This window comes from Mirounga leonina, unplaced genomic scaffold (genome assembly GCF_011800145.1).
Source record: "Mirounga leonina isolate KUSES-001 unplaced genomic scaffold, KU_Mleo_1.0 Mir_115, whole genome shotgun sequence".
NCBI classification, from domain to species: domain Eukaryota; kingdom Metazoa; phylum Chordata; class Mammalia; order Carnivora; family Phocidae; genus Mirounga; species Mirounga leonina.
This window is the reverse complement of record NW_023270268.1, coordinates 64,456,680-64,470,660: the sequence shown is the minus strand read 5'-3', so window position 1 is coordinate 64,470,660 and position 13,981 is coordinate 64,456,680. Positions and strand designations below refer to the sequence as shown.

At 36.5% G+C, this 13,981-nt stretch overlaps 1 protein-coding gene across 1 annotated transcript in view; it reads left to right on the top strand.

Annotated features, from left to right (window-relative positions):
- Positions 1–13,981, top strand: part of SPATA16 (spermatogenesis associated 16) — a 224,248-nt gene that overhangs the window by 150,689 nt on the left and 59,578 nt on the right. The window contains 1 exon segment of the mRNA XM_034999115.1: positions 4,326–4,381. Within this exon segment, the coding sequence (XP_034855006.1) occupies positions 4,326–4,381 (56 nt within the window).

The following is a 13,981-nucleotide window of genomic DNA, read 5'->3' as shown; positions in this document are numbered from 1 at the left end:
ATGTTGAATTTACAAATGCCCTCAAACATCACAGACTAGAAACTGTATCTGCATATACATTCATAGACATCCATTAAGGCTTAGACAGAGGCTCTTTTCACTACCTTTGTAAGTGATGAAGTTGCTGTATATCTTCCTTTCAAGCACATAAAAAAATACCTATCACTCTGGTCAGTTATTCTTCTTAGAGGTCTTAAACAAGAAATGGAAAGTTTGGGGATGCAAAAATTTGAGAGCCAGTCTACACTTACTCTCACAAATTGTTGGCTTACGAATTCTTGGATACAAAAGAACAGACCTTTACTTTGGTGAGCTCAAGAACACTTTTCAATTGTATTAGGAACAGTTTTCATATCATCAAACCAGCAAGAAAAAAAGGCATAAAACTCTGCACTACATGAGAGCTCACACTGGAATATATCACTCTGAATAAAAGTGTTTGCACATGTTATTCTATAATAGCATCACCTCTTCTAGAGAGCTAGAGAGGGTTGGAAATAACTTGTCACAACTGTACTTGCATGCATGCTTCTGCAACCTGATACCCAGTCTCCTATTATCAGCCACTCTCTTTTTCTCAAACACCTTGAGACCTCATCACAATTCTGAGCTAATTAACAAAATAGAAAATTCCTAATCAGGCTGATAATTAGCTATTTTGAAGCAGTGACCACTATGTATTTATACATTGCTCCTAAGACAATAATATTTCAAGAAGATTTTTACAGTAAACTGTAGTCCACCTCCTAGGCCACCTGCCCCTTTAGATCCGAGACTAGATTTAATAGCATCAGGAAACAAACACGACTTCCTTTCCTGTTTCCCTTTCCTGGTTTCCCACCTTCACTTTCAGCCATGCTGTCAGCCACATGGATTGTCTGGTGTGTGGCTTTCTCTCCTGCAGTGTGAGTAACAGAGCCAACTCCAGTCTGCACTGCTCAGCAAAATGGAGTGAGAAAAGATGGTAATGGCTAATTTTGCTGCAGAAGTCCCACAAAACAAGTGCAGAGGAGCCCCACTAAACAGGGGCAAGCTGCCTGATCAGCTCATTCTTCACCTTAATTGTTCTTTTTTAAATTTCTTTCTTTCTTTTTTGAGTCACAAAGCCCTCTGAGAATCTGATTCCATTTACAAGCATCCACCTAGAAACAATACTCATAAACATATACACAAAAAAATGTGCTTACTATTTGTCTCATTACATTGGAACTCCTACATGTAGAATAGGAAAAATTATAGTTTTATCACTCTTATGAAAAGGTTATGAAATTTTTCTGGAATAAGAAATTGAAATATATTTGACATCACATCAATGTCAATGTTTCATTTTAATAGCAATAAGAGGTACAACCCTGATTCACAAAGTCTCTAATAGCAAATGGAATCAGAGCTCCTGTAACTCACAAGATCTCATATGGATAGACAGGCATCAACAATAACCAAAATTCATATTATATCACTTCCTTTGTCCTCAGGTCAATGAGATTATCTTTGTTAAGTCTTTATCATCAAAGTTATCTAAGTCAGCAATTTGTTTCGATTTTAAAGCCATCTGAACAAAAAGTGACCTTCATAAGAAATAAAGCCATATGCCAAGTGTTGATTTTTGTCCCTAGAAACTCTCAAGACTTTGTCAGTCTCACCTCCAGTCCATATTGTTATATGACTCCAGCCACCTCATTTAGAATAGCAGCTTGACAAAAAAAAAGAAGAAAGAAAGAAAGAAAGAAAGAAAGAAAGAAAGAAAGAAAGAAAGAAAGAGCTCATAGTTTTTCAGCAGCATCTCTAATAGTAAATTAAGCATTTTAACCAAAAGAGTTGCTTCTTTTATGTGACTAAGATATCAGCCATTATAAAGCTAGTCCTGGAATGAACTCCTCACTATCAATCTGTTCTAAGAAGGAGTTTTCTCTTCTCTTAAAAAATTTTCAAGAATTAAACTAAATCACTTCTACATTTCTTCTCTGAATTGCCAAAAACTTCTCTATTAAGAAAGAGCCTCATGGTGTGTTCTTGTATCTTGACAAAGATCTACTGAAAAGGCACTGATCTGAGCTTTTGGCTCTGAGGAAGTTGAAGACTTTCACAGAAATTGAAAGACCTCTTTTGGGATTGTTGGAGGGGCTGTTGATACCAATACAAGCCCCTGTAGGAAGCCTGACATGTGGACCATCTTTCCTTAGTGAAGCAGCAAAGGCTGAGGCAGTGCCAACTTCACAGATCCTCCATCTGTGCAGAGAATACCAAGACTTCCCATCCAATTCAACTTGTACTTGGCATTGAATGTTCACCATCTTAAAGATATCAATGGCCTAAATGGTTTCCAGAGAGGGCTCACCAACAAGAAATTTTTCTTTGGTGAAATTAGTCTACTCTCAAAGGATAAAATCAGGAACTGGCTGCACTGAGATGCAAAAGATTTTCCCCAGCCACATGCTTGAGGAAGATAGTGCACAGTCTGTGGGCCCTAAAGCCCTTCCATCGTGTTCAGGGATTCAACAGACCGCAGGTTAAGTCCCTTGTGTACTCCTTCTCTTTGCAACAGCCCTTTTTCCTCTTGGTATTGGGCCTAACAGAAGACATTTATTCCTTCCAAAACTCAAAGCAAAAAATAGCACCGAGAATGTTCATGTCATATAGTTCCTCCTTAAACTGCACTATAGTCATTCAAGCTTGAAACCTTTCCATCCAGTGTATGCAGACTACTCTTAAATTAGTGGGTACTTTTCTTCTTTACTTTCAAATTGTATTTGTCATTCATACTCATTCAGGAAATATTTATTGATCACTTATTAGTGACTGTATGTTAGGCACTATGCTATGTGTTAGAAATACAGCAGTGAACAAAATAGACATTGTCTTGTCTTCAAGAAACACCTATGCTAGCACAAAATATTTGTTAACAAGAAAAACAGTTGGTACTTAAATTAGACACCACTTCTTCTTAGTCTGTTTTTCTTGCAAGTACTATCAAAGTGCATTGCAAATAGCGATTCAATACATATTTGTTAAATTCAATTAACCAAACTAAATACTATTTTACATTAAACTCAAACCAATAATGTCAAAAATATTTTGGAATAGTTTTTTACTTGTTATTTAAAAATTCTGTGCTTATGCAGATTCGATAAGTATTTCTGTGTGTGTGTGTGTGTGTGTGTGTTTTAAGTTCACAAATGTGTACAACCTTGTGCTTTAGTTGAGTTTGGGATTTATCAGAGTATTTGGCGAAGGTTGCAGATTTCCAATAGTCCCCTTTCTCTCATTGGTTTCTGTGCTCATGGATGTCTCCATGCAAATCCTAAGGTCTTATCTATTAGCTTCTTTCAAACATAGCAATCAAGACAGCAGCAAGCTAATGGATTTCTCTGCACTAACCAGAGAATGATACAGGATAACTTAACACTGAATGTTATTTGATCCCTTATACCAATAATGAGACTAACTTTTTCACTCCAGTTCTTTGTTTTTCTTCTTGATATTACAAAATTATCCCAATATTAGTCATTTACATATACCAATAATGGAGATTAACTTTTTCACTCCAGTTCTTCTTCTTCTTGATATTGCAAAATTATCCCAATATTAGTCATTTACATGATACAGATTTATGATATATCAACCTCAGAGTAAAAATAAAATCTTCAATGTGAAATTACAGGCAAAGTAAGGTCAAAGAACCAGAATTTTTTTATTATCTTTAACAAAACACCTACACATTCTGGAGAAGAAAAATGTGTTCTCTCTAAAGATTTGCTTCCGTGTGAAAAATGTTTCCACAGAAAGGAACAAATAAAAATGCCTTATAAGCAGTTCTCCTAATGGCCTTTGTTTATAGTCTATTTATTTATTTATTTATTTGGCCCCATCAGGCATACAGTTTATAAAATATTTGGGCAAGGAGGGTCTAAAAATAACCCAAACTTTATTGTATTTAGTATAGATATAATTTAAGAAGCACCAAACTCACTCACCTAAAAATATTTTTCCTATCAACTGTCATGTGTCATGCTTAAATTTCCACCATTTGACACTGAGTCTCTTGTCAACCCCACATCGTATGCAGAAGAAATTTTGCCTATAAATGTTTAACTCATTAATGGGTGACTCAACACAATTGGGAAAATTATTTTGAGACTTCTTAGTACCTTTGGAAACATGAAAGCAGAATCCTGAAGGAACAAGATGGAAGGAAAGGTAAGCCCTGATAAGGAAAGGTGACAGAATGTTCTGAATATAGGGAACGTAGGCTGAGCAGAAGGACTCTAAGAAGGCAATGGATAAATGTGCTTAACTCAGAAAGGAAAGAAAGCAAAAGAAAACAGACACTATAGAGCAGTAGAAAGAAGTCAGGCCTAAGATTCACAAGCTGTACCTTCTAGTTCCAATGCTAGAATTCAGTTTTGGATAAGTCACTTTCATTTCTGTATTAGTCAGCCACTGCTACGTACTGCTATGTAACAAATCACTCTTTAACTCAGTGGCTTATTATAATAAGCAGGTTGGCTTATCAGTCATGATTTGGCTGATCTAGACTGGTCTTGGATGGACTTGGTGAGGCCTAGCTCCAAGCTGCAGAGAAGCCCAAGAATGATCCACATGTCTCTCATCCACCTTTGAACAATGGCTACCTGATGTCTGTTCATCTTATGGCAAAGTGCAGAACTCTAAGAGAGAAAGCAAAACTATATAAGCACATTTCAGGCCTCTGTTCATACCATGCTTGTTAACATCCCATTAGCCAAAGCAAGACATATATGGTCAAGGCCAAGGGCAAGGGGTAAAATTCTTCTGTTCACTGCAAAGCCATGACAAAGGCATGGATGTGATATGGTTATAGGAAGGGGGGAAATTGAGACCAGTGACTCAATCTGTTGGTTTACCACAACTACTCTGGACTTTAGTTTCTGCTGCTGTATGATGACAAATTTGGCCTAGCTCAGTGGTTCTCAAACACTGGTCTAGTGACCAACTGCATCAAAATCACTTGGGAAAATATTTAAAATATTAGATTCCCAGAGTTGGGTGAAGTTTGAAAAACTGTCTTTGTCTACTGCCCCCCAACTAGGTGATTCTGATGCACAATCCTGAGCTAGATGGTCTCTAAGGCCATTTACAATTTTTTAAGTTCATGACCAACTAAGCCTACCAAAGTTTATCTAGAGCCTTGCTAGATGCAAAGGTAGAGTGTCAGAGTACCTGCACAGGAAGAATCCCTAAGCCCCAGATTCTCCCCTCAGTCCCACTATGTAGAAGCCTCCAGTAAGTGAGGCAGCCTGTACTTCCTCTTTTTAAAGGTTAACTGCCCCCTCTTCTCACCACGATATAAGTCAGATTTTCCTGCCCACCTCCCATGCCCAAAGCAAACTTTTTGGCTGCCTCAGAATTCCTTCCTACATTCAGTTTTACATCTAGACAACAATGGGCATTGCAGTTGTTTTTAGTCACTTGCCTACAAAGAGATTTGTCCATTAAGCTAGGCAATATTAAGATTCTCATGAATTCTCATATTTTTCAGTTAGAAGACAGGCTCAAGAGGAAGTGTCCAAATTGAGATGAGAGGTAAAAGAGAGCTTCCTTCCCTGGGTCTTGGAAAAAGATAAATGTAGAAATGAATTTCTTATCTAATTATTCATTCCTGTTTATATATTCTTTAATGATATGTTTCCGTGGTTACCAGCGTTGTTAAATGCTGCCTGCGTTTCACTTTGCTTTGATGCTATTTGAGGTAGTATGCCGGTAGGAGAGGTTCACTTTTAAATGAAAGATGTAATTGAGGCATGTGTTTGATCTAAGGCTGAGTGTTCCCGTGAAGAAGATAGTGACCGTGACATTTTCTGTCTGTATAGTTTAGTGTAGTTCTTCCATTGATGTTTTGTGAGTGTCCCAGGCATTAGGAAGGAAGAAAAGAAGGAAAGGAGGGAGGGAGGAAGAGATGGAGGAAAGAATCTGAGCCATACACATATTGAATTCATGTGTACATTTCAGTACTATTATATATATATTTAGTTACACTGATTTGGCCAGACTGTCAAGTAGGTGAGGTTGCTTTTTACATGCCCCATCCCTCTCTTCCCCCACACTGTCCCTGTTCCTCATGCCACCTATACAAGCCAAGAGCCACAAGGTTCTTTCAAAAATGTGTCATAGGGGCGGCTGGGTGTCTCAGTCCTTAGGTGTCTGTCTTCGGCTCAGGTCATGATCCCAGGGTCCTGGGATCGAGCCCCGCATCGGGCTCCCTGCTCGGCAGGAAGCCTGCTTCTCCCTCTCCCACTCCCCCTGCTTGTATTCCCTCTCCCACTGTCTCTCTCTTTCTGTCAAATAAATAAATAAAAATCTTTTAAAAAATAAAAATAAAATTTTAAGAAAATGTGTCATATATTCAATTACCTCACCTCAGTGTAAATCTGCATCAGAGGGCCATCTTGTCAGAGGCTGTCTGCTTTTGAAGCCCTAATTGCCACTGAGAAATACACGGCTTTATCCCCTGCTAAAACAATGCCAGGCCTCCAGATCGTATAAGAATTTGGGGGCCGTGCCTCAGAATGGGCCCTGCAGGAAGACAGCATATTTCACTTGTATATCAACCCCCTATCTGCAAGTTGATAATTCAAACTCATTAGAAAATAGCAGCATCACATCAAACAAGAAAAGTAATCCTCAGCCACTCCTAAGAAATATTTACTTAGTACTCATCTTCAGAAATTTATATATAAATTATATATATATACTTATATATAAATATATAATTAATATAGAAATATATATTTATAAACATATATAAATATATATATATATGATTTTTTTAATGGTTTCTGTTTGGTTTTGTAAGAATATCAGTGGGTTTTGGAGGAAACTCACACCATTTAATAGAGTCAGCTTTTACTTTTCTCTTTTTCCCTCCTAAAAAGTTTTTTGGGTTTCTGACAGTTCTTAATGGAGAAGGAAGTAACCTCTAAATTTCTTTTCATTTTCTCTCATTTGAGAATGATATGGGTTTCATAGATTTAAGGCAGTTTGGGCCTTCTTTTACTTGAACAAATTTAGGGATAGCTATTTGGTTCCCAGGAGTTCTGCGCTCTTTTGCTAAATTGTCATGAGGTTATTTTGTTTACTTCGAGACTTTGCATTCCAGTTTAAATTTGCGAACACGTTGATTCCTTCTTTGTTTGGTTTGCATCTAAAAATCAAAAATTGTTATGATCCAAACCAAATTTAGAGATTTTTATAGTTATCTTTTCTATTTCCCATAGATTTTTATAGGTTACTGATTTACAAGCTTGCAGAGAAATTGAGGTCACTTATTTTAGCAGTTGGAGATGGGGAATAACTAGCCCATGAAATCATGAAATTTTTTAAGCTGTGTGCACCCAAGTATAAGATCATCTGTAAAGCTCAAAGCTTTTAATGGTTTTATTTATATTCAGCCATTTTTTGATGGCATTGCACAATTAAAAATGAATTCTCTTCTTTTTTTGAATTCACAAGATTTTCCTCATTAATTTTTGAAGACTGCATACTCTACCTGTACTATAGTTTCTGGCTGAATCATTTTCTTTTTCATTTCTTTTTCATATTTTCCAATCTCCCCTCTTCTAGATAATGAGTCCCCAGCATTTTAAATGTCTGTCTTCAACAAGTGGCATGATTTCCTTTTTTTTTTGTTAGGATCCTAAAGTAATTGTTAAACTGACCTATTTCTATCCGAGAGCAAAAGTGCTATTTTATATCGGGCTCCCTGCTCGGCGGGGAGTCTGCTTCTCCCTCTGACCCTCCCCCCTCTCATGCTCTATCTCATTCTCTCTCTCAAATAAATAAATAAAATCTTGAAAAAAAAAGTGCTATTTTATAAAGAGCAATCCAAACCAGGAGTCAACAGCCTATGAGGGACAACCCCCAGAAAACCTTGGGAGGACTATTTCAAGCCCAAACCTAAAGAGATGCAAAACACCATAATTAGCATGGCAAGTCTTTATTTTCTTTATCCTTCCTCAGATGGGGTTTGGCCTGCTTTAATATTCACATATAAGACACAAATCAGAGAGAAAACTGGAGTCTGGATACATACATAACTTGGAAGTATAGTGGCAGGTCTCTTAAAGGTAGCACTTCATTTCATTTCATCTAATATCACTTGAAGTTGTAGTTAGTTGTTGTCATACAGTGTGTGTGTGTGTGTGTGTGTGTATAATAAGTATTTGTATATATATTTGACAGGTCCATCACATTTTTCACAAATGCAATTATGCCCCTTCTGAGACCTCTTGATGATGAAAAGTTGCCTATAGAAGGATACCTGCCCCATAATAGCATCCTCCTGCAATCTCTTACCTCCTAAAAAATAAAGGTCCTCCAGGAGGGAGAGACAGCCTGAAAGACATTAATTACAGACAAATGAGAGAAATAAGAAAAAAGAAGAAGAGGTGTCTGGTTGCTGGGGCAAAGCTGAAACTTGAGGGAGAAAAGAAATTATGGGGCTGTGGGAGTATACATACCAAAGACCAATTTTGAGTAATAGACCTTAGCACTATAAAGACATTTTTTGACACAACACACGGTCCCTTTTCCTGGATCCCCAGATATACCATCATCCTTCCTTGGGTCTGTGTACCACCAGGGCCATGGAGCTACTAACTTCCAAGATGACTAGTTCTCTCATTGGAAGGCTCTATTAGGACATTTTTCCTACTGCTAAGGATTGCACTTCTGCCCTCCAAAGCTTTATGGAAGCTATAAACTCATTTGTGAGTCTGCACACCATAAATGGCTCAGAGCAAGAGGCTCTGACTGAGACAGAAGGACTTGAATCCCAGCTCTGTCACAAAGTAACCATGTGAGCTACTGCATATTGTATCATATAAAAACTGAGTTTTCCTAATCTTTAAAATGGGATAACGTGGAGTGCCTGCGTGGCTTAGTCAATTAAGCGTCTGCCTTTGGCTCAGGTCATAATCCCAGGGTCCTGGGATCGAGTACCGCATCGGGCTCCCTGCTCAGCGGGGAGTCTGTTTCTCCCTCTGCCATTCCCCCTGCTCATATGTGCTCTCTCTCCCTCCCTCAAATAAATAAATAAAAATCTTAAATAAAATAAAATGGGTAATGCCTGTTTTCCAGTGTTGCCTTAACAAGTAAAGAGAATAATGTATCTACAGCACTTAGCCAATGCCCAGGAGCACTCACTTAATTGATAAATGAGTGTTACAGATTTATCAGTGAATTAAATGAAGTCTACAACAGTAGGTTGCTCTCTGATGACAGAAAATTAGTCCTTACAATTTACGTCTTGTCTCCAAAGTAATATATTTGGATTCTTTCAACTTCTCCAAAATACAGTTTTTCGAAGGCATCCTAGACTTTTCCACTCAAAAGTGTCTTGCATAGTAGCCCAAGAAATAAAATAAATGGTGGAAAAAGCAGTTCACGTCTAGGAACCAGGTTACCAGGTTCTTGTCCTAACTCTGCCGTTAATCAGCTTCGTGCACCAGCAAGCCCAATCTAAAACCATCAGTCAAAAAATACAATCAGAAAACGATAGTTAGGGAAAAGAATATCTACCTTCATATAATTAAACTAAATATAGAGAAGAAATGTACAATGACAAAAAAGGGTCCCAAACTGTGTTGACATTTACCACTGAACACAGAGGCTAAAGCCCATTACTAATACCCATTTGTGCTTAAGAAATAATTACAGGTAATGTAGCTATTTATTCCTGTGATACCTTTTGGTGATTCATTTTAAGTCATCAAGAATAAAAGCTCTGTGGCATCCTAAAGAGTCTGGAGGCTGCTGAAACCCACACTTGTAACTCTGAGTTTCTATCAGCTGGTATTTCTCTGATGTGCAGGCAGAAAATTATTCAGGGTCTTTAGAATAAGAATGTACTTTAAATTCTATTTATAAATTATATGTGCTTTGCCATTAAATAAGCTAGACCAACCCAAGCACATTATTATTTAAGCTGCCTTATCAAGAAGACTTTCATTTAATTTTTGTAAATATTTCCCTTTGAGACAGGCATGCTTATTGATAGCATTCCTTAAATCCAATGAGGGGCTGGTGGGCAAAACAGTCTTATTGTGACCAGTAGGTGTGAAGGAGGAATATTCTCTTTTGTGTTAGAGTTATTGCTGTGAAGAGGATCTTGACCTGCTTTAGGTTTGGTGTGGTCTATTTGTTTCTCTGTTAGAGTTAGAGTCAAGTTCTTATTGTCTGTGAAGACAGGAATAAGATAGTTTTGGAAAAAGAAAAAAGAAAGTAAAACTTGATCTCATACTTCTAGGAATTTGCAATCTAACTAGAAGGATGAAAAGTCATTGAGTGGAAGAGAAATCATCGGTTTAGGAGAGACTTGCACTCTTGTCCTGCTTCCTTCTCTCATTTTGTGACCTGAGTTGAGTCACCAGAACTCAGCAAGCCTCATTTTCCTTGGTTATAAAGTTGAGTGATTTTAAAATAATACCTTAGATTCCTTTCATCTCTTTAGCTCTATGCTAAAGGGACATAGAAATAAAATTTCCTACCAAATAGGATTAAAAATTAATAAAGATTAAATTTTAGGCATTAAATGCTGAAGTTATCCAACTAATGGAAGCATGATATATAATCAAAACCTTAACTCTAACCCTAACCAGACCGGATAGTGGACAGTAGTATACACACACCCACCTCCCCCCACCACACACATATATGCTAAAATTCTATGGCACTCACATACACCACAAAACTAAAGTAAAATTAAATGCCTTAGAACTTAAAATGATATTTATTGTGGCTGTTTTTAAACAGGATGGATTGCAAAATAGAGAATTCATAACTGCTATCTAAAAATTTGCTCACCTTGGTACAAGTAACCTGTTCATACAATCTTTGGTCATTTCCACATAGTGCAAATAAAAATTTAAATATCTTTATTTAAACTGCACGAAGACATAACTTTCACCTCACTGGACTGATAAATGTAATGGCAAAGCTGCCAAATATTCCCTTATATTAGAAAAATACAGAACTCACAGTGAAGGTTGTTTAATAAAAGAACTCCCATAAACCCAAGGTATTATTTCGGCATTAAAATGTTGATCGTCAAGGCAAGGGCAAACAATCAATTATTACATATTGTATTCTGACATACCATTATATTAATAAAATCATCATAAAAATGTCAATCTTGGCTATTGCGTAAGTGATAGAGTGAATAGGTTTATAGGGAAGTCTCAAGGTAAGATATTTTGCTCTTTAGGTAAATTTGCTCTTTAAGTTAATTCTAAATTTCAAGAAAATTGGAATCTTTCAAATTGAACCCATATGTATTCAAAGGATTGAATTTGAAAATTATTGGTCACAAAAATTTTCTTTTTCCATTTTCTAGAAAATTCTAGTCATCATTCAAAATTACATCATTATTAATGTAATAGCAAAGAACCATATTAGCCACTAAAGACTAAAGATTCCCATCTCAATTTTTATAGCTTGCAAGTGGAGCCCTGCTTCCAGTGCATCTAATGCTAACTCTGAAAATAATATAATCATAATATTCATTCACTAGTAATACCTACTTAGATGGACTTTATGAGGATTAAAGGAAATAGGATATAAAAAAGCATTTCTCACACTACTAAATGAAAAGTTATTTTATCTCTTAAAATACCATGTTTTTGGTTTACATTTTAAATAATACATAAAACTTAGTAGAAAAAATAGATTATGAAAGAGATTCAAATTTTCTTTTATTATTGTTTGTGAATTAAGATAGACTAACTGTTATAACAAACAACTCCAACATTTCAGTAATTTGAAACAATAATAGTAATTTTCTCACTCACGCTGTAGTTCAGTGTGGGTGTTCCTGATTGGTTCTCCTCAAATCAGCAATAATGAGAACCCATAGTTCTTCCACCATGTAGCTCCATCTTCCTCCAAGTCCTGCGAGTCCTCCCTCTTCAAGAAGCTGATAGAGAAAGAAAATGGAGGATCATATGAGGCAGAGTTTTATGGGCCAGGCCTAGAAAGAGTACCATTCTCGCTTATGCTTCATTGATCCACACGGAGCCACATGGCTACACTTAACTGCAAGGGGGTCTGAAAAATGCCAACCATGTGCCCAGGACTCATATACATATATATGTTCTAAAATTCTATAGCACTCACATACACTGCAAAACTAAAGTAAATTAAACCTTTTAGAATATAAACTGGTATTTATTATGACTGTTTTTAAACAAGAGAGTAAAACCCAGGAGGTAAAACCATAATTTTTGAAGATAAAGTGAAATATAATATTTGAAACCCTAATTCTAATTCTATAAAATTAAAAAGCTGTTCATCCTGAGAAAAGTCACTTAAGCCTCTTCAAGTCACTTAATTCATCTCCAATTCAATGAATTGGGCTGGAAAATCCCCAAGGTTCCTTCCAGATACAATCTTATAAGTAAAGCAATTTACTGCAATTATGGTCAACCCTGATGTTGGAAGCATTAAAGGAATAATTTGATAATAATCTATAATAATTTGATCACATTTTCTAATTAGAACTAACGAGATTTCTGCTACTGAACCACGATCACTGGACACATAGTTAAAAGGTTACAGTTTGTCCAAGTCTCCAGCAAAAAAGTAGGGGCAAAAACTTCATAATCCCATCATCCTGAAAATGTTTGTGGTTTATAGTTTCTGCCAGATTTATCCTATGCACTGTGAGTGTTCTTAAAAATTTATCAGGAAGAAGCAACCTTCTTGGATTTAGAAGAGGGAGTGAATTTTGTTTCTTTTTTGCTCTTTTTTGTTCATCTTTTCCCTCTAGTTTGATGGCTTTTCCTTTATTCTTGATGGAGTATCTCTCTTTACTTATCTCCCCCATTGTGTCCCTTGTTATAAAATCATCCTGGACAAATTGATTTCTGAGGTAGCAAATGGCTCTTTTTGCTTAGCTAAAGAACAAGATGAAATATAAGTTACCGTTTGTAGAGGAAATGAGCTGCCCACATTCATTTTTGGTTAATGTAACTGTAAGCTTTAAAACTTGATAAATGTGAGGATAACAATAGAGAGTTATTAGAAACCCCAAATGTAAACACCTAATTTCAAAGCTTTTTTTGTATGTAGCAACAGAGAAAGTATAATTAACAGTAATGTACACTTACCAACAGGACATGAGGACTGACTTTTTTCCCTATTCTTTGTACACGTGAATCATTTATTGACACCAGAGAAACTCACACATTGGGAAAGAATTACTCAATTGCAGAAAATTTTTGTCAAATTAAAAAGTATCATTTGAAATCCACCTTTACTTTTAGCACAGCTTACTTTTTTTAAGGTTTTTTTTTTTTTCTAAAGATTTTATTTATTTATTTGAGACAGAGAGAATGAGAGACAGAGAGCATGAGAGGGAGGAGGGTCAGAGGGAGAAGCAGACTCCCTGCCAAGCAGGGAGCCCGATGCGGGACTCGATCCCAGGACTCCAGGATCATGACCTGAGCCGAAGGCAGTTGCTTAACCAACTGAGCCACCCAGGCGCCCTTTTTAAGGTTTTTTACATTCCAGTTAGTTAACATACTTTTTTACATTCCAGTTAGTTAACATACAATGTAATATTAGTTTCAAGTGTACAATATACTGATCTAACAATTCTATCATCACCCAGTGCTCATCACAAGTGCACTCCTTAATCCCCATCACCTATTTAACCCATCCTTCCCACCTACCTCCCTTCTGGTAACCATCAGTTTGTTCCCTATAGTTAGGAGTCTGTTTCTTGGTTTGCTTCTCTCTATTTTTTTCCCTTTGCTGGTTTGTTTTGTTTCTTAAATTCCACAAATGTTTTTCTCTGACTGACTTATTTCTCTTAACATAATATGCTCTAGCTCCATCCATGTCATTGTAAATGGCAAGATTTCATTCTTTTATGGCTGAAAAATGTTCCATTGTACATTTATACCACTTGTTCTTTATCCATTCATCAGTCAATGGACACTTGGGCTGC